The sequence below is a fragment of the Physeter macrocephalus genome, chromosome 2 (genome assembly GCF_002837175.3).
Source record: "Physeter macrocephalus isolate SW-GA chromosome 2, ASM283717v5, whole genome shotgun sequence".
Lineage (NCBI taxonomy): Eukaryota > Metazoa > Chordata > Mammalia > Artiodactyla > Physeteridae > Physeter > Physeter macrocephalus.
Genome location: NC_041215.1, coordinates 120428127 through 120454872, shown reverse-complemented (window position 1 = coordinate 120454872; position 26746 = coordinate 120428127). Strand labels below are relative to the sequence as shown.

The following is a 26746-nucleotide window of genomic DNA, read 5'->3' as shown; positions in this document are numbered from 1 at the left end:
CAATGGGACCCCAATCTCCACTTTCCATTTAGTCACCAGGACCCCGCTTCTGTTCCTGGGTTTGGCGGCCATTATGAAATGAGAATCCACAACTGCCGCATTTGCCCAGCCCTGCATGGGACAGCTTGCCTACTGGGGGATGAAGAAAAGGCCTCCATCCATCCTGCCTGGGGCTCAGAACTCCTGCCTCTGTTCTGACTGAGAGGCTCCACCCCTTCTGCTTTGCACCCCTTTCCCAGGGCCTTCCTCTTCCCAAGTGACCAGCAGATCGACCTGGAGCTGTGGGCAGAGCAGGTGGCGTTTGACTGCACCGAGCTGCACCAAATGCGCGTGCAGGACCATTGCATATTCTCCATCAGCCCCAAGGCTGGGAGCCTGAGTCCTGGGCAAGAGCAGATGGTGGAGTTCAAATACAGGTGCTGCCCCCAGCGCCCGCCCTGCACCTCCAGTCCTGGAGACCCCCTTCCCCCCGACTCCTGGAGGACGCTGGCCTTGCACTGTGTGACTCCAGGGTACACTGAGAGGCCACCACCCTGAGAAGGCCCCGCCTTCCCACCTGCAGGGGAAGTGTAATTTTCCTCTTGCCCCATCCCAGCTCAGGGGTTTCCACGTAGCTGCCCCAAAGCCATAGGTGTGCCATGACCTCCTGTTCTTCCACTCGTACCAGGGTTCAGTAACTCATCCCAGACTCTCTCCTCCCTTCCAGCCACCTGTTCATTGGCACTGATCGCCTCCCGGTACTCTTCAAGGTGTCCCATGGCCGGGAGATCCTGGTGAGGCCCAGCCCTGGTCCTGTCCCGGAAAACCAAGAGAGACACCGGGAGCCGTGCTCCCCAGAGAGATGGGGTCCAGATCTCTCTGCTGGGTACTTCAGTTCCTCCCAGGGAAGGATGCTACTCACAGGCTTTCTATTTCCAGCTAAATTTCATAGGTGTGACAGTGAAGCTGGAGCAGAAGTACGTGCACTTCACCTCCACCAGCCATCAGTTCATCCCTGTCCCCATCGGTGACACACTGCCCCCAAGGCAGGTCAGTGGTCTACATTGTCCTGGCCACCAGGAGGCTTAAGTATTGATCTCTGTGTATCTGTATCAGCCCTTGACAGGATGACAAGGACCCTGCCCTCACTCTAAGAGGTGGAGTGGCAGGTTGAACCCCAAGACTGGGCAACTGGGAGAGACCCAAGGCGAGAGGCTTCAGCTTCTTGGCACTGGTGCTAAACCTTTTGCCAGGCCTCATTCCCATGCAAAAGCAGGGAGTTCCTTCCTCTAACACAGGGTTCTTCAAATTTCTTTGACCATGAGCCACACTAATATATTTTGGAAAACCCAATACAGACATACACATACAACTGAAACAAAACAAATCAATACGTGCACCACTACATGCTAAGTACTCTGATGTTTTCTTTTTTATTTTATTCTGGTTCCATTTTTAAAAATGTTTTATTTATTTTATTTTACTTATTTTTATTTTTGGCTGTGTTGGGTCTTCGTTGCTATGCGCGGGCTTTCTTCTAGTTGCAGCGAGCGGGGGCTGCTCTTCGTTGCGGTGCGCGGGCTGCTCATTGCGGTGGCTTCTCTTGTTGCGGAGCACAGGCTCTAGGCGCACGGGCTTCAGTAGTTGTGGCGCGTGGGCTCATTAGTTGTGGCTCACGGGCTCTAGAGCGCAGGCTCAGTAGTTGTGGCGCACGGGCTTAGCTGCTCCGTGAGATCTTCCCGGACCAGGGCTTGAACCTGTGTCCCCTGCATTGGCAGGCGTGTTCTTAACCACTGCACCACCAGGGAAGCCCTGTTCCATTTTTTAAATGCTGGACATGACCTGATAAATTGGTTTCATGACCTGCTTATCAATGAGTCTCAGTCACAGTTTGAAAATCACTGCCCCAAAAAGGGCATCTTTCTGGAGCGTGAAAAGCTAGAATGTAAATCCTCAAAGCTATAGAATTTTCTTTATTAATTGGAGGGAATCAGGTTCGTTTGTTCTGAAAATGTGCATTGGAAATCTCCAAGAGAGGCTATAGTATTTTCACAAACATTTCGCCACTCTGAAATTTCTAACAATTGAGGAGCCCTTGTGTTTCTGGGCAGGGGCCTCTAGCCACTCAGCCTAGAGGCAGAGGAATGGGCTTCCTAGACCTGAGAGGGGGGTCTCACAGCCCCGAGCTCTGCTCACTGCCTTACACCACCCTTTACGCCACTGGCTTCCCAGAAGCCCCACCCAGAAGCCCAGACCCTCAAAAGAGAAGGCAAAGACTCACATGCCTCCTGGAAAGCTTTCCAGAGAGATCAGACTACTCCCCCATGGCCCTGAACATAGACAATGGAAAAGGCGCCCAGATCTGGAGAAGACCCAGTTGTACCTCCAACCAAACTCCACAACTGCAGCCAAGCTTCCTTTTTCATTCATAAGATGATGACAGATGGTGGCCTGGACCTGCAAGAGGGCAGAGGAAACAGAGAGAAGTGAAAAGATTTAAGTTACATTTTGAAGACAGAATCACTGGGACTTGCTGGGGATTGGATCTGGGAAGTAAGAGAAAGGGATGGATGAAAAATGTATTGGATTCCTAGTTTGAGCCACTGGAAATATGTAGTGCCATTTGCTGAAACAAGATACACTAGGGGGAGGAATAGGTTTTAGAGTGAAGAGTTTGGTTTCGGCTGAATTTAAGAGGCCTATGAGACAACCAGGAGGACTTGTTTAGTAGTAGCTGGATGCCAGATCTGAAGCTCAGAGGGTGGTCCAAGCTAGCGAAAGAACATCAGCACGTTCCGGAGTGGGTGCTGAGAAAGATGAGGGGGCTGGACCTAAATCCAGACAAACTCTTTATTCTCACTATCTTCTGTTTTCTCATCTCTAACATGGAGGCTTGGACCAGAAGGTCTCCGGTTTCAGGCAGGCCGTTGTGTGATTCCCCAACTTTGGAGCTAGTCTTGGGGGACCTCATACCTTCCTTCTGCTCCCTTATCTGCCTTTAAGCACAACTACCTCTAATGGCAGGCATGGAAAGTGGCAGCCTCACAGGTAATTAGAATGAGAGCTTAGAAAACGATGAAGGGTCTGGATGGTGCACGCATGGACATTTTCCTAAATTCCAACACTAGGGAAACAAGCATTAGTGTCCCCTTATACCTTGACTAAGGTAAGTTGAGAGCAAATAAAATAAGAATTACAGATTATACTAAAATGTCACAGGTTGAAAATATAGTTATATACTTCTTGGGTGATCAAGCCATACGGGAAATCAGAGGTATTTAAGGGAGCTCTGGGACTGTAAGGGTGACGTCATGGGGATCAACCTGCCCTCCCACAGTGGACACAGAATCCCAGGCTCTCTGCATTGCAGCCCTGAGCTGGTGTGGGATTTCCCTATTCCTTCCCCCTGCAGATTTATGAGCTGTATAACGGGGGCTCGGTGCCCGTGACATATGAGATCCAGACCAGCATCCTGTCGCAGGTTCAGGAAAAAAATTTTGATCACCCCATCTTCTGCTGCCTCAACCCCAAAGGGGAGATCCAGCCAGGTACAACTGCTCTTGTCTTCTGGATCTTCTCACCTATTGAGGCCAAGACCTACATGGTGAGCAGCAGCCTGGGCTAACACGGGTTTGGGGCGGGGGTTGGAGGTGGCCTCCCCAGCAGGCCTTGCTCTGACCAGTGCCTTCCCCCACCTTCCTAACTTCCCAGGTGGATGTGCCCATACACATCCTGGGATGGAACTCAGCCATCATCCGCTTCCAGGGAGTGGGCTATGACCCTCACATCATGGGCGACACAGCCCCATTCCACAACATCTCCTCATGGGACAATAGCTCCATCCACTCGAGGCTGATGGTTCCTGGACAGGTAGGGGGAAGGGAGCTGGGAAGGCCTGAGGCTTAGGAGGAGACTGAGGGTCCAGGGTGTCCACTGCAGAGGGATGGGGAGGCTGCGAAAGAAGAGACGGAGTTGAGAAGGGAGGGATACAGAGGTGAACCTGGAACCAGCCCTCCTCCGGATTTAGGAGGCAGCACCAGCTCCATGAGAGGCTTACCCTGCCACCTAGTGCCCACAGGTGTTCCTGCTCCAGCCACTCCACCTGCTGCAGGGCCCTCCACCCGCCCTTGCCTCTGGGCATTGGGATGGAGGTATTGAAAAGAGCAGAAAAAAGCTCTGCCACTCTAGGGCTCTGAGATATTATCTTCATATAGAACAGTCTCTCCCCTGGACCTAGATGGATTTTGCTGAAATATCTAGGGTCAGTAACACTACCTTTAGTTCACACACTGCTCACGGTTGGGAGGTCTGACACATCCATCCATCTATTTCCCCACTGATCCACATGTCTGTTTATTCATGCATGTATTTCTCCATCCATCCATCCATGCACTCATCCAGTTACTATCCACCAACACATCTGCCTGTCCGCTCTTCCACTCCTACCCTCTTTGGACTCTTACTGAAGGATGAGTACTGTGGGGTCACCGAGAAGAGCCAGACAAAGTCTCAGCTCTGAGGGCACTCAGGGTCTAGACAGAGAGAAAGTGCCCCTTCCATGGCCTCAATCTTTCCAGATACCCCTACAACACAGCTCCTGCTGTGTGCCCAGTGAAGATGCCAACAGCTGATCACCTACTAATTTACAACCATCCTTCAGAGACTCAAATTTTGTTGGCTTTAGTTCTGCCTTCTCTAAGCGAATTCTGATTTCTCAGCCCTTCCGAGCCTATTTTAATGGTCAAAATCATAGGCTTTAGAGTGAGACTGTCAGGGTTTATCCCAGCTGGGCCTGTGAGAGACCTTTGGAAAATTGTTTACCCTCTCTGAACTTTAGCAGCACATCTATAAAGTGAAGATGATAGTAGTACCTATATATAGTAGTGGCCTATATACTGGGCCACTGTGAGGATCAAATGCATGTCAGTTGCCTACAGTGGTACCTGGCCTGTTGAAAGCACTCAGTGACTGGTAGTGGTTGCTATGCTTAGTATTTCTTCACCTCCCAAAGTTGCTGTTGTGTTGTCTCCACCAACAGAACGTCTTCCTGTCCCAATCTCATATCTCCCTGGGAAACATTCCCGTGCAGAGCAAGTGCAGCCGCCTGCTGTTCCTCAACAACATCTCCAAGAATGAGACAATTGTCTTTGTCTGGCAGCGGAAGGCTCTAGACTTTGGGGAGGTGAGAGTTCCCTGTGTTTGCAGAATCAGAACCTCCAGAGGGGCTCTAGACTCACCCCATCCCATCCCACCCCATTCCACTCTATCCCATCCCCTATCCCATCTTGTCCCATCCAATCCCTGTGAAGCTCCAGAGACTCCTTCCCAAAATAAATAGGTGTCTGTGAGTCCTATGAGAGGAAAGGTGGCTCCCGAAGAGACGATCCCATTTGTGGTGACCCTGAAGGCCTCAGTGCACGCCAGCTTCTACAGCATGGACCTGGTATGCAAGGTAGGATCAGCCTTAGCGAGAAGCTGGGATGGTGCACAGCTCCCAGTCTTGAGGTGTGGGGTGGTCTGTGAGATCCCCAGACCCCCAGAGAGAGGCAAAGGCCAACCTCTGGAAGAGTGGGGGGCCCACAGCACAGGCCCAGGCCAAGGCCCTCCAGACCTTGGCCTTCTCTCCCCTTGTCCTGAGCCACAGGTGTACCGGCAGAAACTCCTGACGCAGTACCGTAAGGAACTGCAGGAGTGGAAGGACGAGAAGGTGCGGCAGGAAGTGGAGTTCACCATCACAGATAGGAAAGCAAAGGTGAGGAGGGCAGGGTGGGCTTTGAACACCACAGAGCTTTCTGATTGGCCTTGCCAGAGGGGACAGAGGTGGTGATCAGAGGGGGTCCTAAAAAACTGGTCCGCCTGACTTAAGAGATTAGATTTCTTTCATTAGGCTAAGCATAGCACATCCCCAAGAGACTCTCTGGATACTGAAAGCTGGCTGACCATTCCCTGCTTCATGTAGCCTGTATTTAATGAATACCTACCCGGTGCTGGGCACTGGGGACCCAGGGGAAACCAGGCAGAGCTCACCTTCTGATGGAAGAGAGTGTGGCGTAGTGGTTTCAGGTACAGGCTCTGGAAACAAATTGCCTGGGTTTGTTTCCTGACTTTGATGATTTCTAGCTCTGTGATCTTAGTCAAGTTATTTAACCTCTTAGTTCCCTCAACTTTGTAATGGGGGGTAATATGACATCTGAGACTGGCTTCAAGATAATCCAGAGATGGGGTATAGATGAGACAAAATTGGCCATGAACTGCTAATTGTTGAAGCTGGGTGGGGGGTAATGGAAGATTCTTTGTAGCACTCTCTCCACTTTTGTATACTTTTGAAATTTTCCACATTAAGAAGGTTAAAAAGGGAGTTCCCTGGTGGCCTAGTGGTTAGGATTCCGGGCTTCCACTGCCATGGCCCGGGTTCAATCCTTGGTCACGGAACTGAGATCCCACAAGCTGTGCAGCATGGACCAAAAAAAAAAAAAAAAGGTTAAAAAGAAAAGTTGTTAAAATATTTTATTTTATTCTTTTTAAAATTTATTTTATTTATTTATTTTTGGCTGCATTGGATTTTCATTGCTGCGTACGGGCTTTCTCTAGTTGCGGCGAGTGGGGGCTACACTTCGTTGCGGTGCCCACTCTTCTTTGCGGTGCCCGGGCTTCTCATTGCGGTGGCTTCTCTTGTTGCGGAGCATGGGCTGTAGGTGCGAGGGCTTCAGTAGTTGTGGCACGCGGGCTCAGTAGTTGTGGTTCACAGGCTCTAGAGAGCAGGCTCAGTAGCCGTGGCGCTTAGTTGCTACGTGGCATGTGGGATCTTCCCAGACCAGGGCTCAAACCCGTGTCCCTTTCATTGGCAGGCGGATTCTTAACCACTGCACCACCAAAGAAGCCCCAAAATATTTTAAAATGTGAATAAATTGTTATCTGCTTTGTGGCACTGCTGTGAGGATTCAATGAGTTAATGCATGTAAAGTGCCTACAACAGTGCCTGGCACCCAGTAAGCACTCACTAAACATGGGCTATTACTATTTATGCAGGGGAGACTGATAATAAAGGATACAAAATATCCACCTTGGATCCTCCTCCCCACGGTTGCATTTTTTTTTTTTTTTTTGTCTGCTTGGGTTACTATTTATGCAGGGGAGACTGATAATAAAGGATACAAAATATCCACCTTGGATCCTCCTCCCCACGGTTGCATTTTTTTTTTTTTTTTTGTCTGCGTTGGGTCTTCATTGCTACACGCAGGCTTTCTCTAGTTGCAGTGAGCAGGGGCTACTCTTCTTTGTGTTGCTTCTTATTGCAGTGGCTTCTCTTGTTGTGGAGCATGGGCTCTAGGCACATGGGCCTCAATAGCTGCGGCGCGCAGTCTCAGTAGTTGTGGCGCACGGGCTTAGTTGCTCTCCGGCACGTGGCATCTTCCCCGACCAGAGCGCAAACCCGTGACCCCTGCATTGGCAGGCGTATTCTTAACCACCGCGCCACCAAGGAAGTCCCCACGGTTGCATTCTTGCACCTCGATCACCCCTGTGTACTCCACACTGAACCCCCAGGGAGACACTACTCCCCTCTGAACCTCTGGCCCAACTGTGAAGGCAAATCATGTCTTGAGGGCTATGGGAGAAGGGATTTCTGAATTAAGGCTTAATAAGGGAGGCTGTTTCCTTATCAACCCAAACCACAAAGCTCCAGGGCACCAGACAAGTACCCTTGGGGCAGCCTGCATTGTTTGGTGGCATCTCCATTTCTTTCCTTTAGTTAGGTAACCAGATTTTCCAAGTCTGCAGGCAGCACTTCCCTAGGGAAGGTTCTGGAAGAGGGTGTGGCTGGGAGTTGGGCAGAACCAAGAGGGCAGCAGGTGCTGACATTGATTTCAGGCCCTCCGTGGGTCAGCAGGAAGGGGAGGAAGAGGGGAGCCATCTAGGCCTCCTGCATCCTAAGCAGGGGTCTCTTTGCTTCCACAGAGAAGGGCGTATTGTACAGCTTGTGAACCTGTGAGGAAGTACAGGGTGAGGATGTAAGCCCAGGCCTATCTCCTTGGGATAACTTGAGGGGATCCTTGCTTCCTCTCCAGATATACCTCCAACCTCTGGTCTAGTCTCCTGGAAGGGAGGGATGAAAGTGCCAATGGGTGGGGATGAAATGCCAGGGGTGTCACAAAAGACCTGGTTGGGGGGGCTAGGGACCCATCAGTGATGGGAGTGCAGTCCCGAAGCCCCTGTCATCCATGCCTCCCCTTTCCCAAAGACACTGCCCCCCATCAAGAACCAGTGGCGTCTCAACTGGCCAACCAGCTGGAACCTTAAGACCACGAAGGAGGAGACACGCTGGCCGTGCCCCCAGCCGCCCTCGCCAGGGATGCTCAGCTTAGGCCTCACTGCCCGCGCCCACGCCACCGACTACTTCCTGGCCAACTTCTTCTCTGACTTTCCCCGCCACTTCTTGCACCGGTGAACTCTCAGGGAGGGAGGGGTCTGCTTTCTCTGCTCTCTGCCACCCTCCCGCTCTAGAACAGGACTGCCCAGACCCAACCCTTGCTGAGGGCTTGGAGCACGTGCAGCATCACTGGGACTTCTGGGGCACTGCTGGGCCCAGAATGCCCCCATCACTGTTAGGCCCTTATGAGGAGGGAGCAAAGAGCCAGAACCCCTGGGGAACCCACTTAGGTCTCCCTGCCTCCCCTCCTTCCTTCCCTTTCCAAATTGGAGCCTCTCCAGGTCCTGTGCCGACTCTGAGAGTTGGGCCTGGTTCCCCAACTGCAGCAGCACTATGTTGGGTTAAGGCTGGGGGCTGCCCCAGATTCACCTACGTCCTCATGACTGGGCAGCCAGCATCACTGCTCACGCCCCCAGCCCCAGCGTGGTGGCTTTGCCCAGGCCACTCAGAATGCCACGGCCTGCCCCAGGGAGCTGCCAAAGAGGAAGTACCCCAGGGAGGAGTCGGAGGCTGGTGAGGAAGAATCCCCGGACAAGTGGGCCCCTGTCTCCAAGCGGGAGAAGCAGCTCTTGATTGACTGTCTCACCACCATAATCAGGTGACCACCCACCCCCTAAACGCTCACCCCTCCATCTCCCTAGTTCATTCGTCAATTCTGGGTCCACCCAAAGCCCCTGAAATCCCAGCCCTTCCTTTCCTGAAAGATAGAACTTCCTCACAAGATCCTTCCACTGGTGGTCCCAGGCCCTCCAGGATGGTACAGCTCTAATGGAGCTGGCTGGAGGGATCCTCAGGGCTGGGTCCCGAGTTCTGCCTTGTCATGGCTGGTAGATGTGGTCTGGAGCCAGTTCACTGTCTCTCCAGGGCTCCGGCCCTCATCTGTGTAACTCTGACATCCTGGCTCTTCCTCTACCATATAATGTTCACCTTTAAGAATCCACGGGGCGCTTCCCTGGTGGCGCAGTGGTTGAGAGTCCGCCTGCCGAAGCAGGGGACACGGGTTCGTGCCCCGGTCCGGGAAGATCCCACATGCCGCGGAGTGGCTGGGCCCGTGAGCCATGGCCGCTGAGCATGCGCGTCCGGAGCCTGTGCTCCGCAGCGGGAGAGGCCACAACAGTGAGAGGCCCGCATACCGAAAAAAAAAAAAAAAAAAAAAAAAGACTCCACGGGGCCCAGAGATGCCTTTTTCTAAAGAAGGAATGGGAGGGAGCAACTGATCAGGGGCTCCCCTCCCCGCACCTAGCACCTGTTTGTGGACACAGTAGCCAAGAACCACCCCTTGGGGAGCCCTGAAGCCAGAGCCCCCCACAGCGGGCTGCAAGGCCTCTCAGTGAGGACCTTCTCCTCCTGCCTGCCACCCAGGGGTCTGCTGGAGGACAAGATCTTCCACGAGGCCGTGGACCGAAACCTGGTGGAGCAAATGCCTTACTTCTGCCAGTTCTGGAACGAGCAGTCGGCAAGGTTCATGGCCCAGAACAGCAGCCTCCACTTAGTGCCAGCCAGGTGTCAGTCCTCCAGCAGCTCTGAGGTCAGCAAAGACAAAGAGGAGGAGGAAGACAAACAGAGGCTGAGGAATAAGGAAGAGGGGGAAGAGGAGAAGAAGGACGAAGAGGAAGAGGAGGAGCTGGAGGAGGAAGAGGAGGAACAGGTGGAGGAGGAGATGGGCAAGGAGGAGCTGGAGGAGGCGGAGGTGGAGGAGAAGGAAGAGAAGTTGCCCTGGACGGAGATTAAGCCCACGTCCCAGGAGTCCCTGAAATGGCAGTGGCAGCAACAGCTGAAGGTCTTACTGAAGGAGAAGCAAGAGCAGGATGAGAAGGAGGCCATCAGCCGGTAAGCAGCCAGACCAAGGTGAGGGTTTGGAGGGGTGGGGGGTCAAGCGCAGAAGGATCCTAGGAGGCAGTGGTGCGCTGGGGCTCTACCTGTGTGAGCTTCTCTTTCCAACTCAGTGTTCATTGACATCCCTGTTGGACGCTTAAGGCCTCAGTGGGAGTATTTACGAAATGGCGATCCAAGCTTTAATTTTCTTCTCCAAGAGCAGACTATTAACATTTACCATCACACCACTTCCAGGAGGGTGATTATAGTCGTCAAAGTCTCTTAAATGAGTTTTCAGAGCCAGGAGAAAAGTACCACCTCTTCTTGCACCGCCTTTCCCTGGGGCTGCTCTGCGGCTTTCTGTCCGTGGGGGGATTCCCCAGGAGCCCCTTCTGCACCGCCTCATCGCTCGATGCCTTTCCCCAACCCTGGCCCTGGGATGGGGACTCCGATTCCCTGGGTTCGAATCCCACCACGTGTACCAGCAGCGTGACGTTTGGCAACTTGGTCTCTTTAAGCCGTAGTTTGAACGTCTGTAAAATTGGAACAAGGGTGCCTCATAGTGTTGGGAGGGCGGGGAGTTAAAATGAGAATCCACGTAGAGCACGCGGCACACGATACAGCACAGAAGAGGCCAGCGGAGAACGAGAGCGCGGCCGGTGGCGGCGCTGACCCCGGCGCCCCCGCCTCCCGCCCCGTAGGCTCCCGGCTTTCGTTAGCCTGCAGGAGGCGCTGCTGGAGAACATGATCCAGAACATCCTGGTGGAGGCGAGCCGCGGGGAGGTGGTGCTCACTTCGCGGCCACGCGTCATCGCCCTGCCGCCGCTCAGCGTTCCCAGGTTGGGGGTCCCGGGCCAGCGGCCGCTGGGGGGGCGCGAGGGGCTGCAGGGGCAGGCAGGCTCGGGGGGAAGCCTCTCCCCGACTCCCCTACCTGGGGCTTTCTGTCATCCAGGATTCTGACTCCCGACTCGCTGCCGGCGGCGTCCCCGGGGCCGCAGCAAGCGGAGATGCCCGGCTCGACTGAGCCGCCCCCCACCAACTGTTTGCAGACGCCAGCGCCCACCCCCTCCGACTTGCAGCTCTAGCTTCCTCTCGCCCCCCTCTGCATCACCCCCCAGTAAAGCATCTAGCTTTTTTTCTATATCTGCCTTGACTTTATTTCCCCGACGCGACAAGAACTCGCGCGCGCGGTCTGAGAGGGACAGATGGTGGAAGCGTCCAAGTTGGACCGCCTCGACTCATTGGAGACTTAGGGGCTGGGAGGTTGCGCCTCTCCACTCCACTCGGCAGCTGGGCAAGAGTTCTCGCTGCTCGCTGCCAGGCGCTGGACCTGGTCTGGCCAGTGGAGGGCGCTTCGGGCGGGGCCTGGCTGGCCTTTGCCCCAGCAGAGCCGGGTGGACAGGAGCCGAGCGCCAGGCCTGGTCTGCGCAGCAGGTGGCCGCGGAGCAAGGTCGCCACCCCTACCCTTTCCCCGCCGCGCTTGCTCTGAGGCTCGGCCCTTCCACCTCTAGCTTTTTCTCAGCATCTGCCGGGCTCCCGGGACTCTGCTGAGGTTGGAAAATCGAGGCACTTCGCGGAGGGCCAAGAACTAGAGGCTGGGTTGCGGGTGGAGATCATCGCTAGACAGCGGGCCACAGACCCTACTAAACGACTCCCATCGTGAATCTGAATCCCCAGACCAGGGGATGTCCCACTTTCCCTAGGATACCCACCTCCGGTTCCCCCTAACCTCCGCCTGGCAGCCTCTGTCCTCGGCTCCTCCCCACCCCTCCCCGAGGCAGGTGGGTGGAAAAGTGACATCTGGTGTTGTTCCAGAGGCGCCCAGGTCCCCGACACCCCCCCTCCACCGCCACCGCCAAGGCCTCGGAGGAGCTCCGGCCCCAAAGCCTAGGCGGGGGCGGGGAGAGGGGCGCTCCGCCTCCTCTGAGTCAATATTTGCCCCGAGCAAACGGGCGCCCGGACAGGTGTGAGTGTGTGTGTGCGTGCGTGCGTGCGTGTGTGTGTGTCTGTGTGTGTGTGTGTGTGTGTGTCTAGGGGCGGGGACTGAGTAGGCCGTATAAAGCGCGCTGAGCCGGGGCTCCGGCACAAGCTCCGGGGCGTGCGCTGGGGACCAAGGCAGGCAGGGCCCGGCCGGGTGGAGGGTGGCCAGGAAGGGAGGGGCGAGCCAGGTGCGCACCTGTAGTGGCCACTGCGGCCGCCGACGTGTCAGCCGCAGACGCGCGCAGGGGAGGGCGGCAGCTAGCGGAGTGCTGTGCCGCGCTGCGCTCGCCGAAGACCAGGACCAGGAGACCACCGAGGGCCACAGCCTGGCCCCGGGCCCTCCGCTCCCGCCCCGCGACGAGCCCCTCGCACAAACCGGACCTGAGCGTTTTGTTCGTTCGGCTCGCGTGAGGCAGGGGCGGCCTCTCAGCACCCGCCCGGGGGCCCGGCCCGATCGCCACGCAAGCACCTGTCGCCGCCGCCGCCGCCATAAGGGTCGGAGAGGCTGTGCGCCGCTCCCCGGGGAGATCCGGCTCCCATCCGGCCCCGCCCGCCCTGCCTGGTCCTGCCCGCAACTCCTGGGCTGCCCGGCTCGATTCCGGATAATACGGGCCGGCCGAGCAGGCTCCACCGGGTGGCATGGGGGGCTGTGGGCCTGGTCAGGAGCCCTTCCGGAGGTGAAAACCCGGCTTCTAGTCCGGCTCTGTCCCAGCGACTTCTGTGGCCTTGGGCAAGTCATTTCATGGCCTCTCCTCGGGCTTTCTTCCAACCCCCATCCCCCGTTTGCGCAATGAGGGGGGTTGGTCTGGCCTCCCGCTTGGGCCCCACCAGTCCCCATATCCTAGTTTCTGGGCTTTTAGCAATACTTTTGAGGCCCCTGACCTGGGAAGTTTGAGGCTCTCAGGGGGTTGGAACAACAGCTATGAGGTGTGGAAAATCTGGGTGGGGGTAGCTAGAATCACAGTGGATCAAGTCCAGCTCCTCCACATATCTTTGGTGCTGACATCCTGAGGGTTCACTCCCTGCCATCTCCTTGACCCATCCTTCAGTCTTCCCATGTTCAAGACAGACAGACTGATCGAAAAGGACAAACACGGGGTCCGGTAGCCCTTGCCTGATGGGGTTCCCAGGCACTGCAGCTCACTGCCTTTCCCAAACTTCATAATCCCAAGGCCTCTTGTTTCAGTCAGCTGGAGGTGGGGTAGGTCTGAGTGGCCCTCAGATTAGGTGGGAGTCCATGGGTCATTAGCCACAACCCAAACCTAGGACAGACCACCCCCCTTTTCAGTGACTCAAAGTGTTAAGATCTGACATGGGGGAGGAGGATGAAGATTGCCGCAGACCCCTGGCCTCCTGCTTGGAGAGCCTAGAACTGAGGCCTGGGGTCAGCCTGAGCTCCCAGTTGAGTCTCTGCCCTGTGATTCCAGGCGTACTCCATTCCACCTCCCAGAACCGATGGTGATGCTGAGCCAGCCCCAGAGGGAAGGGCCAGTTGTAGGTCAGGGGTGGAAGGAAGGCTCCTTGGCCAGCAGTAAGGAGCCCAGTTTCCCCTAAGGGTGAGGAAGCATTGTGGGGAGGGACTGTACCCCACACACCCAGGCCGAGGCAGTCCCCAGGGAGATGGGAATGAGGGTCAGCAGTCACTGGTCCCTTCTGACTCCAATCTGGATGCTCCTGGGGGTGCTGGCTTTCCCCCTCCACTTTCCCCCCACTTCACTGCCACCCCTCACCCAACTACCCGCAGGCTCCACAGGATCTGCTGAGTCCTTGGCACAGAGAAAGGGAGGGGGAGGGGATGAGATGGCTCTGACAGATCCCAGGCAGGTCTGGGGAGAGGGTGGACTGCAGGCTGGATCTCCGTGCAGCAGCCTGGGCCATGAGGGCGAGGGGAAGTCCATGGGTCCCAGGCTGGGTGTGTGCAGCCCCTATCCTGGCCTCCCTGACCAGGCTTCTGTCCTGGGCCCAGCCTGGCACTGATTGATTTGCCTGGCCCTGGTGCTGGCACATCTTCCTTGTGTCTTTGAGGGCTTCCTCTCCCCTCCCCCAAACATGGAAGGTGGCTAGAGCACGCCCCCTCTGGCTAGGATTCCAGATTCTGGGGCTGCACAACAAAAAGGTCTCCCCTTGGAATGACTGCCCCCCAACACACACACACACACACACACACACACACACACACACACACACACACACAGCAGTCCTGGGGGAGGGGGTGAGAAGAATGAGGCCACCAGTGGGCTGGGGTCTGCCCTTGTGACAGAGAGCCACTGCCTCTTCCCCCGCTGCGGGGGGGCGGCCATTTCCCCAGACCTCCACACCCCCCCATCCCCTAGACCCGCATTTCCTGGACCTAGCCTGGGATCTGGCCTCTCCTCCAGGTCCATCCTCCCCTGCCTGGCCAGGGGCGGAGTCTCCAGGCGCCAGGCAGCCCTGCAGGTGCAGGGCTTGGGGAGGGGGGTGCTCAGCAGCTGGTGTTCGAGGCGGCCCCCACCCCCTCCCCCTTCCTGCTCAAAGCCGGAGCCTGCTTCCTGTCATCCCTGTCAGCACCCTGAGCGGGGGAGGGGACAGGTAATGGACGAAGCGGAAAAAGGGAAAGAGCAGTTGGAGTGTGGCTGGCCATATGGGGACCAGGAAACTGCCCATGAGAAATGGAGAGGGGAGAAGGATGAGCAAGAGTGCAGAATCCAAGCAGAAGCACAGAGGGACAGACAGAGGGTGCAGCCCAGAGGGTGTGGAAGATTTCAGGGTCCAGAGAGGCTGTAGACACCGCCCCACCCCAACCCCAGATTGTGAAAGTGAGAGCTTGAGAGAGAGCAGAGATACACAGAGGCGATGTGAGATAACAAGGGATGTACACTCCAGAGAGATGGGATTTGAAGATGTTGGGTCAGAGGTCAGGGTAACCAGGGATGGAAGAGACAGCGTGTGAGGGGGAAGGGGGAGGCTATGTGAAAACAGCCTCCATCCCACCCCACGTCGGGATGGGGAAATTACCCACAACAAAGGAGAAAGAGGTGGCTTCTATGTGACCTGCAAACGTGAGCCAGGGCTGGAAGCAGAGGTGATACCCCTATCTTGGGAGACCCATCTCTCCCCATTAAAGGACAGAAGGTGAAGAGGGACAGAGCTCAGGCCATGTGAGCAGTGAGGGGCATGGATCTGACTCCATCTCTCCCGCTTTCTCTCTTGGCCACAGCTGGACAGACAGCTGTGGCAGCTGTCCTGGCCCCACTACCCACCTGCTGATTCTGGCCCAGCCGTAGAACTTCTGGGTGTGGAGGCTGCCCAGGGTCTATGTAAGAGTGTGGAGACCTGGGAGTGGAGGCACCGGGGGGCGGGAGGGCTTGCACACAGGCGCTAATCCCCAATCCAGCCAAGGCAGAAGCAGAGCCTCACTGACCTTCTCGGAGATTAGTCCGCATGACGACAGTGGCAACTCACCTCCTCATTCGGGCTAGGCCAGGTGTGTGTGAGAAAAGTGGGGAGTGGGGAGTCGGGGTGCAGGCAGAGGCTTGGTGGGGAGGGAAGGGAGCCTTCCCGAGGCATCACAGGATCACAGGAGTCAGGGCTGGGAGGCCCTTCCAGGATCAGCAGTTAGCTTAGTTTTCAGGTATAAAACTGTGGCCCCAAGATGGGGAATGACCTGCCCAAGGCCACATATGGAGCCAGGAAAAGCACCAGGACCAGAAGTCAGGTCTCCGGTTCCACCCAGACAGCAGAGATTTGAACAAAAACAAAGGAAACTGGGATACCCCCCGACCCTCCCCATCTGAGCTCATCAGTAGAGCGGCTCTAATGGAGCGAAGCAGGAAGGCTCCCCAACCTGAATCCTAGGCTGGCTTCTAGGATGGGATGCAGCTATGCCTGCTGCCCGACCCCTCCCTACAACCCAGCCCAGCCCCAGGGGGATAGGAAGAACAAGGCAGCAAAGCCAGTTATAACCACAACAGTAACAGCGAACATTTATTTAATGCCTACTGCAGGCTAGTTCTGGGTTTTACATGCATTTAAATCTTTACAACAGTTTTCAGGACTATCATTCCCATTTTTCAGGGGGAAAATCTGAGTAGTAGAGTACAAGTTCATCCAACTTATAAGCAGTGGAGCTTGGATTTGAACCCAGGCAGCAGTGTGACTCCAGAGCCCACACTCTTAACCCTTCAGTGTCTGTATGATCTTGAGTGGGTGACTGAGATGATCTTCTCTAGGCAACCGTGGAGTGGGTTGTGTGCATATGAAAGTACACAAGGCACCCACCACGGTGCCTGGCACATAGTACATTTTATTAAATATTTAAGGAATAAGTGAGTGAACAAATGTCTGCCCATAAATGAGTTTGACCATTGAGGTGTCTACTGAATCCTAGAAGGAGACTGTTCACATGTGAACAGTGCATGTGGGTTCCGTCCATGTGAACGTGTGCACGTGTGTGCCCTCTCCCTGCCGCCCTGTGCAAGCCCTGGGGCTTTGTGCCTGGGTGAGTGGGTGGTGGTGAAAGCTGCCTCCCATCTCCCTGGATGGGGGCCAGTTCTCCATCCCCACTGAGGGGCAGAGAAGAGGGGCTCTGTTGATAGAGGGACACGACAATGAGTCTGTGTGGGTGGGGCTCTCACCCCGTCAGGACCCACCTCTTTCAGGCCCAGCTGTCGGACCCAGCCTGAGCTGAGCTAGTCTCTCACCCGCGTTATCTCTGTCTCCCAGGAGACCAGACCTCACAGCCCCAGGGAAGGTGCTCACTGCTGTTCCTGGCTCCCAGGAGCTGGGGTGGGGGTGGGGAGAGGAGGAGCAGGGCTGCAAAGGAGGGGCTGGTGATGGTACAGGGTGGGGGAAGGCACCACATTCACAGAATTTGCATCTTCAGTCACCAAAGCCCTGGCTGATTTCCCAGTGAAATGAGGGAAAGGGGTGGGAGCAGGCCGACTTGAGGAGAGGACTTTGGCCACCGGGACCCTCTAAGCTGTCCATCAGTATTGTGAAGTCGGGCTGTTCGAGGGATGGGGTCCTATACGAGGGAGACGTCACTTCTCTGGGGATTCTACCTGGGATGGAGACCTGGATGAGAGTCCAGGAATGGATTTAAGGGTTTCTTTGTCAGATCTACATTTCCCCATATGGGATGGAGATCTGAGTGGGATACAGGGCCTCACTAAGAACACAGGACTGAGTCTGAGGGCTTCTCTGTGGGATCTTAGTGTCCCTTATGGGACGGGTGCTTTGGCAGAATCATGGGGGGGGTGGGTCCTGAGGATTCTTAAGTGCGACCAAAGGTCCCTATATGAGATGAAGGACTGGACAGGGTGGGGGTGGGGAGTTCTCTTCGGGTCATGAGATTCCCTCCGAGATCTTGAGTGAGGTCTCTTGGATGTGTAGACCTGGGGACACTTGTTTTTTTGTCTAACTCCTCCCCCTTCCCCACGCCCAGAGGCTGAGGCTGTGGATGTGGAGGAGGAAGGGGTAAGGGTGCTGAGCGGGCAAACAAAGCCACCTGTGCATCCATCCTTCAGGAAGCTCTGAGCACAACTGATCTGGGAAAACAAACAGGACCAGCTGCTGGGGGATGGAAGGGGGGCTGGAGGTGGACCAGCCTGGTAGAGAAAGGAGGCCAGAGGGGGTCCATAGTGCAGAAAAGGGACAGGGATCCCAGATCCCCATTCTAGCACACCAGTAAGGGCTGCCTGACAGCCCCTTGCCCTCAGTGGCTCATTCTTCCCTTTCCTGATGATTATGAGGCCCAGAGCCAGGGAGGGGTCTGGAGGGATGTGGGGAGCCTGAGAGAGTCTAGAGATCTGGGCAACTGGCTACTGGCAGTGTCGGTGGGTGTGCCCATTTCTGAGAGAGCTGGTGAAGACAGGTAGAACTGAAAGCCATGGACTATCCTGTGTTGACAGTGGGACATACACACCATTTTCCCGATGAGGGAATTGAGTCAGAGGAGGGGAGAAGCTAGCTGGTGCCACACAGCTACTTAGTGCAGAGCCAAGATCAGAATATAGGACTAGGAGAGGAGCGATAGCTGTTCTAATACACACACACACACACACACACACACACACACACACACACACACTCCTCCTGTGGAATACGGTGGTCCCACCAACACAGAAACTGCCCTCCCAGCCCTAGCTCCCGAAAACACAGCGTCCACCCTGACAGCCACCCCCGCACCCTCGGGACTAGACTGGGCGCCCGCGTCACTGACCAGCGCAGACGCACAGCCTGACGCACCCGCCACCGGCGCCCCTCCCGACCTCAGCCTAAGATCAACTCCCCCTTCCTTTCCCCGCCCCCCGTCCCCACCGCTCCGGCTTTCTACCCAGAGCGGCCCGCGCGCCCCCCCTGGTGGCCGAATCCAGAATTGCTGGATAGAGATGGGGGAGGAAGAGAGAAGGGGAAGATATTCGGTCCCTAAATTCTCACCGCTGCGATAGCCCTAACTTGTGAAACCGAGAAAAACTGCCGGGTCACGAACAGCCCAGGACTGTTTCTTGCCTCCCTCGATAGCTTGTATTTCCCCTTTTTGGGTCTGGGGAAAATTATACCCTATTTGTCCAAACCCCCTCTAGCATAGGGAGTCAGGGGACTGTGCATGGTTCTGACCACATCTGCAGTCAAACCTGGTTGTGGCTGTCCCTGCTCTGACTTAAAACCTCCAAACTGGGCTTTACTCTCTATGTTATAGGGCCTTGTACTTTTGGCATTCACCTTCACACACGCTGTGATCCTTGACAGCAATTACTCACCAGTGAAAAGAGAGACTCAAGGGAGACTCCAATTTCCCCCAGTGCCTGTTCAGGGGTGGGGAGGTCGGTGGGATGGGCAAACCTTCACCCCCCACTCTCACTGGAGAATTTCCTCTACACCCCTTCCCCCATGGACATTTGGCCCAACCTGACCACCCTGTTCACTCATTCATTTGAGAAGTTTTATTGAGCACCTACTATGTGTCCAGCACTGTGCTAGGCTGGAGGATAACAACTGAAAACGAGACTGACACAGACCCTGCCCCTTTAAATGGAGCTTACAGTCTAGTACAAAAGGAAACAGTACAGCCATACACAAAAGATGAAAAAGACAACTTTACAGAGTAATAAATGCTATAAAGAAAAGAGGGTGATGTGATGGACAGTAAATACCAGCAACAGCATCACCCAGGTGGTAGAAAAGGAGCCAGCATGCCAAGATCTTGTGACTAAGATGCTCCAGGTAACAGGAGCAACAAATGCAAAGGCTCTGAGGCTGGAGTGAGCTTGGCAGTTGGGAGAAAGCATAGAAGCCAGCATAACCAGACTTCCGGATTTGGGGCAGCTGCCTGTGAGCCCTGGCCTGTGAGCCCTTTTAGTCACAGGAGGTTGGGTGGCAAGAGCACTGGCTTTGGAGTCAAAGGTCTAAATTCTAATCTTGCTCTGACACTAGCTAGCCATGTGGATTTGGAAAAGGCCCTGTACCTCCCAAGCCTCAATTTCCACATCTGTTCACCGAAACCTACCACTTTGGACTGTTGAGTCTATAAGAGAAGCACTTGGTTCATGGGAACAACAAAATATTAGTTTCCTTCTTACTCACCCCTCCGCTTCTGCTGGAATACCCCCTCCATTAAGGAACACTCACAATTTTGCCAGAAGCCTTTGTGTCTCCTTGACAGCCATGATGGTTAGGAAATTCTGTTGCAAGTTGTGAGGAAATTTCCTCCCTAGAACTTCCCTGGGGCCCCAAGCCTTTCCCCCTAAATTTCTTCCTCCCCACACCCTACCTTCCCCCCTCTCCACACCGTACAAGGCAGTGGGATTGGGGGTAAGAGCCTAAGACCTACAGTCAAAACAGAAACCCAGGTTCACACCTCAGCTGGGCCGCTTCTCAGCTGTGACACCTCCCCGACTGCGTTCCGGTACCCTTCTGGGCCGCAGGATCACCTGTGAAATGCAAGGCAATAACACCGCCTGCCTCAACTGGTCGGTGCTACAATTAGCTGAGATCGCGCACGTAAAAGCTCTGAGTAGAGGGTCTGGCCCGAACTAGGCGCTCGGTAATCAGCTGCTAGATCTCAGGCTGACGTCGTGGCCGGAGGCCTCAAAACTGGGAGCTCTGTCTGGTGGCTGGGAGCGCCACGGTTCCGGCCGCGCTGAAGTTGAGATGTTCTTCCCATGTGCGGTGGCGAGCCACTCCCTGAACGGTTTGCAAATCCGTGCCTTCCCTTGGGCGGATTACGTTTCCTGCACTCAGCGCCGCCTCGCGGCGAGTCCTGGTCATCGCCTCTTCTCAGCACCTCCGCGCAAGAAAACTTCGGGAGCTCAGCACCGGGGACTCGATCTTGGGAGGAAATGGGCCGCGATGGCCTACCCTCCAGGGAAAAGAGGGCTGAGGGTCGTGAGGAAAGTCTCTTATGGGGAACCTTGTCTACCTCTTCCCTAGCGTCGCCCCAAAGAGAGGCCTCGACCTCTAAAGAAAAGGAGTTTAGACGCTGGGAAGAACTTCCGCATCTCGAGCCAGGAAAGCGCGGTTTTAGCGGGGTGGCCACCGGGTGGCCTGGTACCTCTATCCCTGAAGGTCTCGGCCTGGCTCAGGCCCCCCAAAAAGAAAAAGCGGAGTCAGCCTCGGCTGTGGCGAGCGCCGGACATGTGTCTCAGCACTTTCTATTGTAATCCCCGAGGGCTGGGGCCCGGTCAGCGGTTGCGGGAAAGGCCGCGGCTCCCCCGGGGACACCAGAGCTGACCGCAGCTTGCCCGCTGACTCAGCTCCCCCCCACCCCAGCGGGAGAGGGTGCGGAGAGGGGGCGAGGCCTGGTATAAAGCCCCGCACGCCCAGCTCGCGCGCAGCCTCTCCGCTTCCGTCAGTACCGCGCTCACCCACCCGGTGAATACTCGGTGCTGGGGCGCGGTCTCTTCGGGCGGGGGAGGGCGAGATGGGGAAAAGCCGCTAGCAGCCAGGGTCCAGCCCGGGGTCCTTCACCTCCCATCGGGGTTGGGCGGGGTTGGGCGGGCCTGGGCGGGGAGGGGGCTCTCGAGACGCTGAGCGCTTGGTCCCGTCCCTGTCTGCAGCGGCATGAGCAGCGCCCCCGCGCAGGGCCCAGCGCCCGCCAGCCTCACGCTTTGGGATGAGGAGGACTTCCAGGGCCGCCGCAGCCGGCTGCTGAGTGACTGCGCCAACGTCGGCGAGCGCGTAGGCCTGCGCCGGGTGCGCTCGGTCAAGGTGGAAAATGGCGCGTGAGTCATACCCCGGCGCGGCTGGGCTGGGTTGGGGGGCGCCAGGCTCCCCCGGCGCAAGCTCCGAGACTGGGTCCTCGGCTCCCAGTCCTCCATTCCCCAGACTGTATGTTAAGCCCTGGCTGAGAGAGACCCAGCAACATGGAACATATCTAGGCTTCCTCAAAACTCCCCACCTGCCCCAAAACAAATCATGAGAAAGATTGTATCCTCGTGTGAGCTAAAGGGGTAAAGGCGAGAAGCGACCTTTTGCGGGACTCCGTGGGGCCAGCCTGAACCCTGAAGGGGTTCCCAGTGTCATTCTGTCCCTTCCAAAGTTAGATGGCTCTAAGCTTCGTTTAGCAAAAGAAGCCAAATCCCTTCCGCTCGCCCCACCCTGGTCTCCTAGAGACTGGGGCCCTCAAGAAAGCTGAGGCCCCTGAGCTATTGCAGTTTGTTACTGTCACAGGTTGCTACCGCAGGTTAGGGAGGTTCCTACACCTACCTTTGCAGGGGCCAAAATCCTTGCGGTAGGAGTGCTTGGTCGGGTGATCTTCGTAGACTGGAAAATTCCTTCCAGCCTGGGGGCCCTGAGCTGGAAGCCTGGACCCCTCAAACCCCAGATAGCAGCCGGCTTAGGGTCTTTAGCCTCTAGAGGGGCTGGGTTGCCTTGTGATGGGTGTGTTAAGGGAAAGGCCTTGGGTGGAGACAAAGATCGGTTTTGTAGCAAGCAAGGGGGAGGGGGAGGAATGAATGAGGCTGGGGCAGATGCCTCGCAGCTTCCATTATCTTTCCCCAGTTGGGTGGCCTTCGAGTACCCCGACTTCCAGGGACAGCAGTTCATTCTGGAGAAAGGTGACTATCCTCGCTGGAGTGCCTGGAGCGGCAGTGGCGGCCACCACAGCGACCAGCTGCTGTCCTTCCGGCCAGTGCTCTGCGCGGTGAGCACAGCCCTCCCCCTCCTCCTCTGCATCCTAGCTCCTAGCTCCAGGCCCTGGCCCCACCACAGCACCTGGAAAGACCGTCCACTCACTGTACGGTGGGGTGTAAACACAACTCCTAGATGGGTAGGAGTGCCATTACTTCCCAGAACCAGAGAGGTCTCAGAAATTTTGGAACGTGGGCCTAAGCCAGGCATCGGAAATCAGCACCACGGACAGCCCCGAGACCGTGCCAGTCTTGAGCCCCGTTCCTCACACCCAGTCGTCCACATGTCCACACGTGTCAGCGAGCGCTTCTGTTGTCACACAGCACTGTGAGGTGGGGTGACTGCTCTTAACCTCATACATAGGTGCGGAAATGGGGCTCAGAGGGCACACTGATTTGACCCTGGTCACAAAGGTTAACATGAGAATAGAACTCAATCAGGGATCAAGGCTGAGAAGGGGTTAGTCTCTGTGTGTATGTTTGGGGGGAAGGGGTTGGTAATGAATCAAATACACTGGAGGGGAGGATCTCACTTCCCATTTCTGCTGATTTATCTACCCTACTGGTGAGGCCTGGGGTGGCGTGGTGGAGGACAGAAAGCAGGTGCTGACTCAGCCCAGTTTCTCCATCCCAGGAGGCCAAGGAGCCCTGCAGGGGGAAGGCCCTGGGACAATGGGAGCCCAGACTCAACAAACACTGATGCCCCGGCCTGTATGTTCCGACTTTGCTCTCCAACCTTCTCTGGGTCCTACCCTGGGAGAGGCTAGGCCCAGGGTGCTGGGCAGGGGATTGATAGTGCTTCCTTAGGGAAACTGGCTTGCTTAGTGGACCAGCTTTCCCTCAGGACCTCTGATTTTCCTCCTGCAAAACATGTCCATGTCAAAAGATGCTCTCTATCCCTGACCTGGAAGTGTCTCTGGGAACACCCCCCTCAGTCTCACCACCTCAGTCCAAAGCCATAGAAGGGACCAGGCTGGGCACCTCTGAGCATCCCAGCTTCCCAGACTGATACGGAGCTGATGGAGTGAACTCTGGGTGTGTTTATGGACCCTGTGTCTTTACAGCTTATGCTGGGCAGAGTGTTGGGGGAGTCGGGCTGAGAATGTATCCTCTTTGGAGGGCCTGACCTGTCCACCCCTACCTTCTTGTGCCTCAGAACCACAGTGACAGCCGTGTGACACTGTTTGAGGGGGAAAACTTCCAGGGCTGCAAGTTTGAACTCAATGATGACTACCCATCCCTGCCTTCCATGGGCTGGGCCAGCAAGGATGTGGGTTCCCTCAAAGTCAGCTCTGGAGCGTGAGTCCTGGGACTGGAACAGGGAAGAAGAGCAGGGAGGCAGTGGGGACCAGGGAGGAGGGTGGGGAAAAGTGATGGGGGTGCAAAGAGACACAGTGAAGAGAGACATTGGGGGCTAGGGGACGGGGGGAGGGAGGTCATGGAGACTGAGAGGCAAGGGGAAGTGAGATGATGGAGACAGACTGGGAGGATGGGGCACGTAATAGGAGAATGAGTCAGGGGAGCAACGTGGGGTAGAGGAAGGGATTGAAAACATGGGTGAGGGGGCAGTGGAGGGTGGGAATAGCAGACAAGATGAAGAAGGTGTCAGGAAGACCTGGAGCAGTGGACAGGGCAGGGAGAGATCCGTGTAGGGAAAACCGAAGCCATGGTTTTGGAGCCGGGGATTGGGAGCTGAGAAAGGGGGACATCGGTGGCGGTGGGGGCAGAGCCTACTTACCACCCCTGTGCCTTCACTGGCCTAGGTGGGTGGCCTACCAGTACCCAGGCTACCGGGGCTACCAGTATGTATTGGAGCAGGACCGCCACAGCGGGGAGTTCCGTAACTACAGTGAATTCGGCACGCAGGCCCACACTGGGCAGCTGCAGTCCATTCGGAGAGTCCAGCACTAAGCCCCACAGCCCCGGCGCCTCCCCTGAGGACCCTCAATAAAGCCTCCTGAACCTGCCTGCCCCTCTTGCCTCCTTTTTGGTGTCTGGCTTTGCAATCTCCATCCTTATCCTTCGGAGGGGCCTTCTCTGCCAACCCTCCCCTCCCCTCCGGCTCCAGGACCCTTGACTATGGAGCATACACTGGCTTAGGATGTATGTGGCTGATGGGTCTAAGATGAAAATGCTGGTAAGAATCCAGGGGATCCTGTTAAATGCAACCAGCCCCACACCTCTCCTTGGTAAAGGCCTATCAGCTTGGATCAGGGGTACCGCTAGCCCAGATAGTTCCTTTGCTATCCTCTGGTTTGGGTGCACATAGCTCCAGGGCAGGGCTCATAGCTGAATTTCAACCTTCACACACCCCCTGGGCCAGGCACCAGCATTCGGGGCAGGACCTCCTTAACTCTGTGCAGGAGCCCTGCTGGGTTCCTCGCTGACCCCCACCCCTACCTTTTCGAGCCTTTATCTTCACCCTGGCTCCCTATCCAGCCTAAGGGAAGCTTGCACCCATTTCCCAGCTTTGTAGAATCTCCGCATTATAGAGGAGCAAGGGTGTGAGAGGGGTAATTGCTGGGAGGTCCCACTGCCTCCTAGGGGAGATGTCCTCTCTCTGAGCCAAGCCCTAGACCCTTTGAATGAAAAATCCCTCGTGGTATTGAGCTCCAGCATTTATTGTACAAAGCACTTGCATACCTTGCCTCTCAGCTGTCTCAAACAACTCCCTCTTTATTCTTCCTCTTCCTCCCCACTCTTCAGAGGACTAGTGAGCTGGAGAGGCCACCCCTGAGCCACTGACCACAGTGAGCCTGGGTTCTGGGGCAGGTGGTAGAAGCCCACAGCCACGGTGGGGTTGAATGTGGCAGCAGCCATCAGAGTCCGTGGCACCAATGTGGCTTCTTTCCAGCTCCCTCTTTGGCTCAGTTTATGATAATCTCACCCACATAGGCAGGGCCTTCAAGGCCCTTGGGAGGCCCTTCATCCTGTCTCTCAGGGATGCTTGAGTTTTCAAGCCCCTGGTGGGCCTATCCATGGGGAGGGGTGGCCCAGATCATTGCCCCAGCCCAGGGGAGTCAAAGCGATGTTGGAGAAAAGTCAGATTTGGACCTGGGCATTTCCCAGGGGCCCAGCTGTGCACAGTCAGGCATCTGCTCCCTTGGGAAGAGTCCTGGACCAGAAGTCAGAACACCCAGGACCCACTCACACAGCATCCCCCAGCCTCAATTCCCTCACCTGTAAACTGGGGCTATTGAGTCCTGCCTTGTCTCTCTCACAGGGTTGTTGTGAGGATTCAAGGAGAACTGCCTGAAAATGCTTGTGGTTCAGAAAAGAACTAGGGCAGTTACCATAGGACCTCCCTACCCTGCTTCTCCCCATGGATCTCAGTGTTGGGTCAGGGGACCAAGGACAGAGTTCTAGGTGGGGTATGAATTCTGCTTTATACCTAGATGGGTTCTGAAGTCCATCGCCCCTGTCACATTTGATCCTCCTAATAGCTTCCATTCTTCATCCATTTCACCAATGAAGAAACTGGAGCTCCTCTGAGAGGGAGAAGCCTTGATGAGGTCATCCACTTAATTGGTGACAAAGCCAGGACCTGAACACAGGGCTCCAGACCCCAAATCCAGGCTGTTAACCGGAGGCTGACCTGAGCTGTGGCCAAAAGCCTCAGGCCTCAGCAGAGCCCCAAACCTTTGTGGGCTCCAGAGGAGCCTGGGGTTCCTGTGTGGTCACAGGCTCCTAACTGTCCCCTTGGGGGCATGGTAAGAGTAACAACAGCTAAATATATGCAGCTTTGTCTGAGCACTCAGCATGTGTTATATAAGCCTAATAATTCTGTATGGTTGGTACTATAATCCCCATTTTACAGATGAAGAGACTAAGGTACAGAGGTTGTATAACTTCCCCAAAAGCCACACAACTAGGAAGTGGGGGATCTGGAGTTGAGCCCAGACCCAGACAAACTGGCATCAGAGCCCAGCAGCCCATCTCCGCACTGCCTGTATTGGGGGCAGGCAGTGGGCAAAGGGAGATCTGGTATCTACCATCAGCCAAGATGCTTTCAGGAACTGGCAGTGTGACCCTGACCAGGGCACGCTCTGTCTCTAGGTCTCAGTGTCCCCACCTGTACAATGAAGGAGTTGGGGGAGCTAATATTTGTTGCAGGCTTTGCCAGCATGGACCTTCTAGGTTTTCTTAGACCCACGGGTCCAACTCTGCTCCCCACATCGGCAAATAAGAAGGGGGTGCGCAGAGGCCAGGCTGGGCCTGAGTGTTTTCACCTCCCTACCGTACTTCTATTCTGGGCAGGCTGATGGTCTGCAGAACACGGTGGGGCTCACACCCCGCCAGGTGGGAGGAGGATGGCAGGGAAGCTGCCTGGACTTGCTTATTGGTTGCACTCAGCCAAAGGCCAAAGGGGACAGAGGAGGTCATCTCCTTTCCATTGGTGCAGCCAAGATCCAGGTGAGGTAGGGGTATGCCCCTCACT

At 55.9% G+C, this 26746-nt stretch overlaps 2 protein-coding genes across 2 annotated transcripts in view; both read left to right on the top strand.

Annotated features, from left to right (window-relative positions):
* Window positions 1-11307, top strand: part of CFAP65 (cilia and flagella associated protein 65) — a 40818-nt gene extending 29511 nt beyond the window's left edge. The window contains exons 19-32 of the mRNA XM_024124756.1: window positions 240-416; window positions 707-773; window positions 919-1029; window positions 3392-3583; window positions 3691-3849; window positions 5018-5161; window positions 5318-5431; window positions 5624-5731; window positions 7936-7980; window positions 8219-8421; window positions 8877-9005; window positions 9770-10237; window positions 10924-11061; window positions 11175-11307. Of these exons, the coding sequence (XP_023980524.1) occupies window positions 240-416; window positions 707-773; window positions 919-1029; window positions 3392-3583; window positions 3691-3849; window positions 5018-5161; window positions 5318-5431; window positions 5624-5731; window positions 7936-7980; window positions 8219-8421; window positions 8877-9005; window positions 9770-10237; window positions 10924-11061; window positions 11175-11307 (2188 nt within the window). The remainder of the gene's footprint in view (window positions 1-239; window positions 417-706; window positions 774-918; window positions 1030-3391; window positions 3584-3690; window positions 3850-5017; window positions 5162-5317; window positions 5432-5623; window positions 5732-7935; window positions 7981-8218; window positions 8422-8876; window positions 9006-9769; window positions 10238-10923; window positions 11062-11174) is intronic.
* Window positions 11308-21042: 9735 nt separating this feature from the next.
* On the top strand, window positions 21043-24282 carry CRYBA2 (crystallin beta A2). Its single transcript, XM_007118125.2, has 5 exons — window positions 21043-21052; window positions 21238-21402; window positions 22181-22322; window positions 23465-23607; window positions 24072-24282. The coding sequence occupies exons 2-5, from the start codon at window positions 21242-21244 to the stop codon at window positions 24217-24219; spliced, it is 594 nt and encodes a 197-aa protein (XP_007118187.1). The 5' UTR covers window positions 21043-21052; window positions 21238-21241; the 3' UTR covers window positions 24220-24282.
* Window positions 24283-26746: the final 2464 nt, after the last annotated feature.

Bases quoted from the DNA above. Each gene is read 5' to 3' on its own strand.
- CRYBA2 (XM_007118125.2), top strand. From the start codon at position 21,242: ATGAGCAGCGCCCCCGCGCAGGGCCCAGCGCCCGCCAGCCTCACGCTT. The intron at 22,323-23,464 runs GTGAGCACAGCC...CTTGTGCCTCAG, and splicing joins TCCGGCCAGTGCTCTGCGCG to AACCACAGTGACAGCCGTGT. The intron at 23,608-24,071 runs GTGAGTCCTGGG...TCACTGGCCTAG, and splicing joins CTCAAAGTCAGCTCTGGAGC to GTGGGTGGCCTACCAGTACC.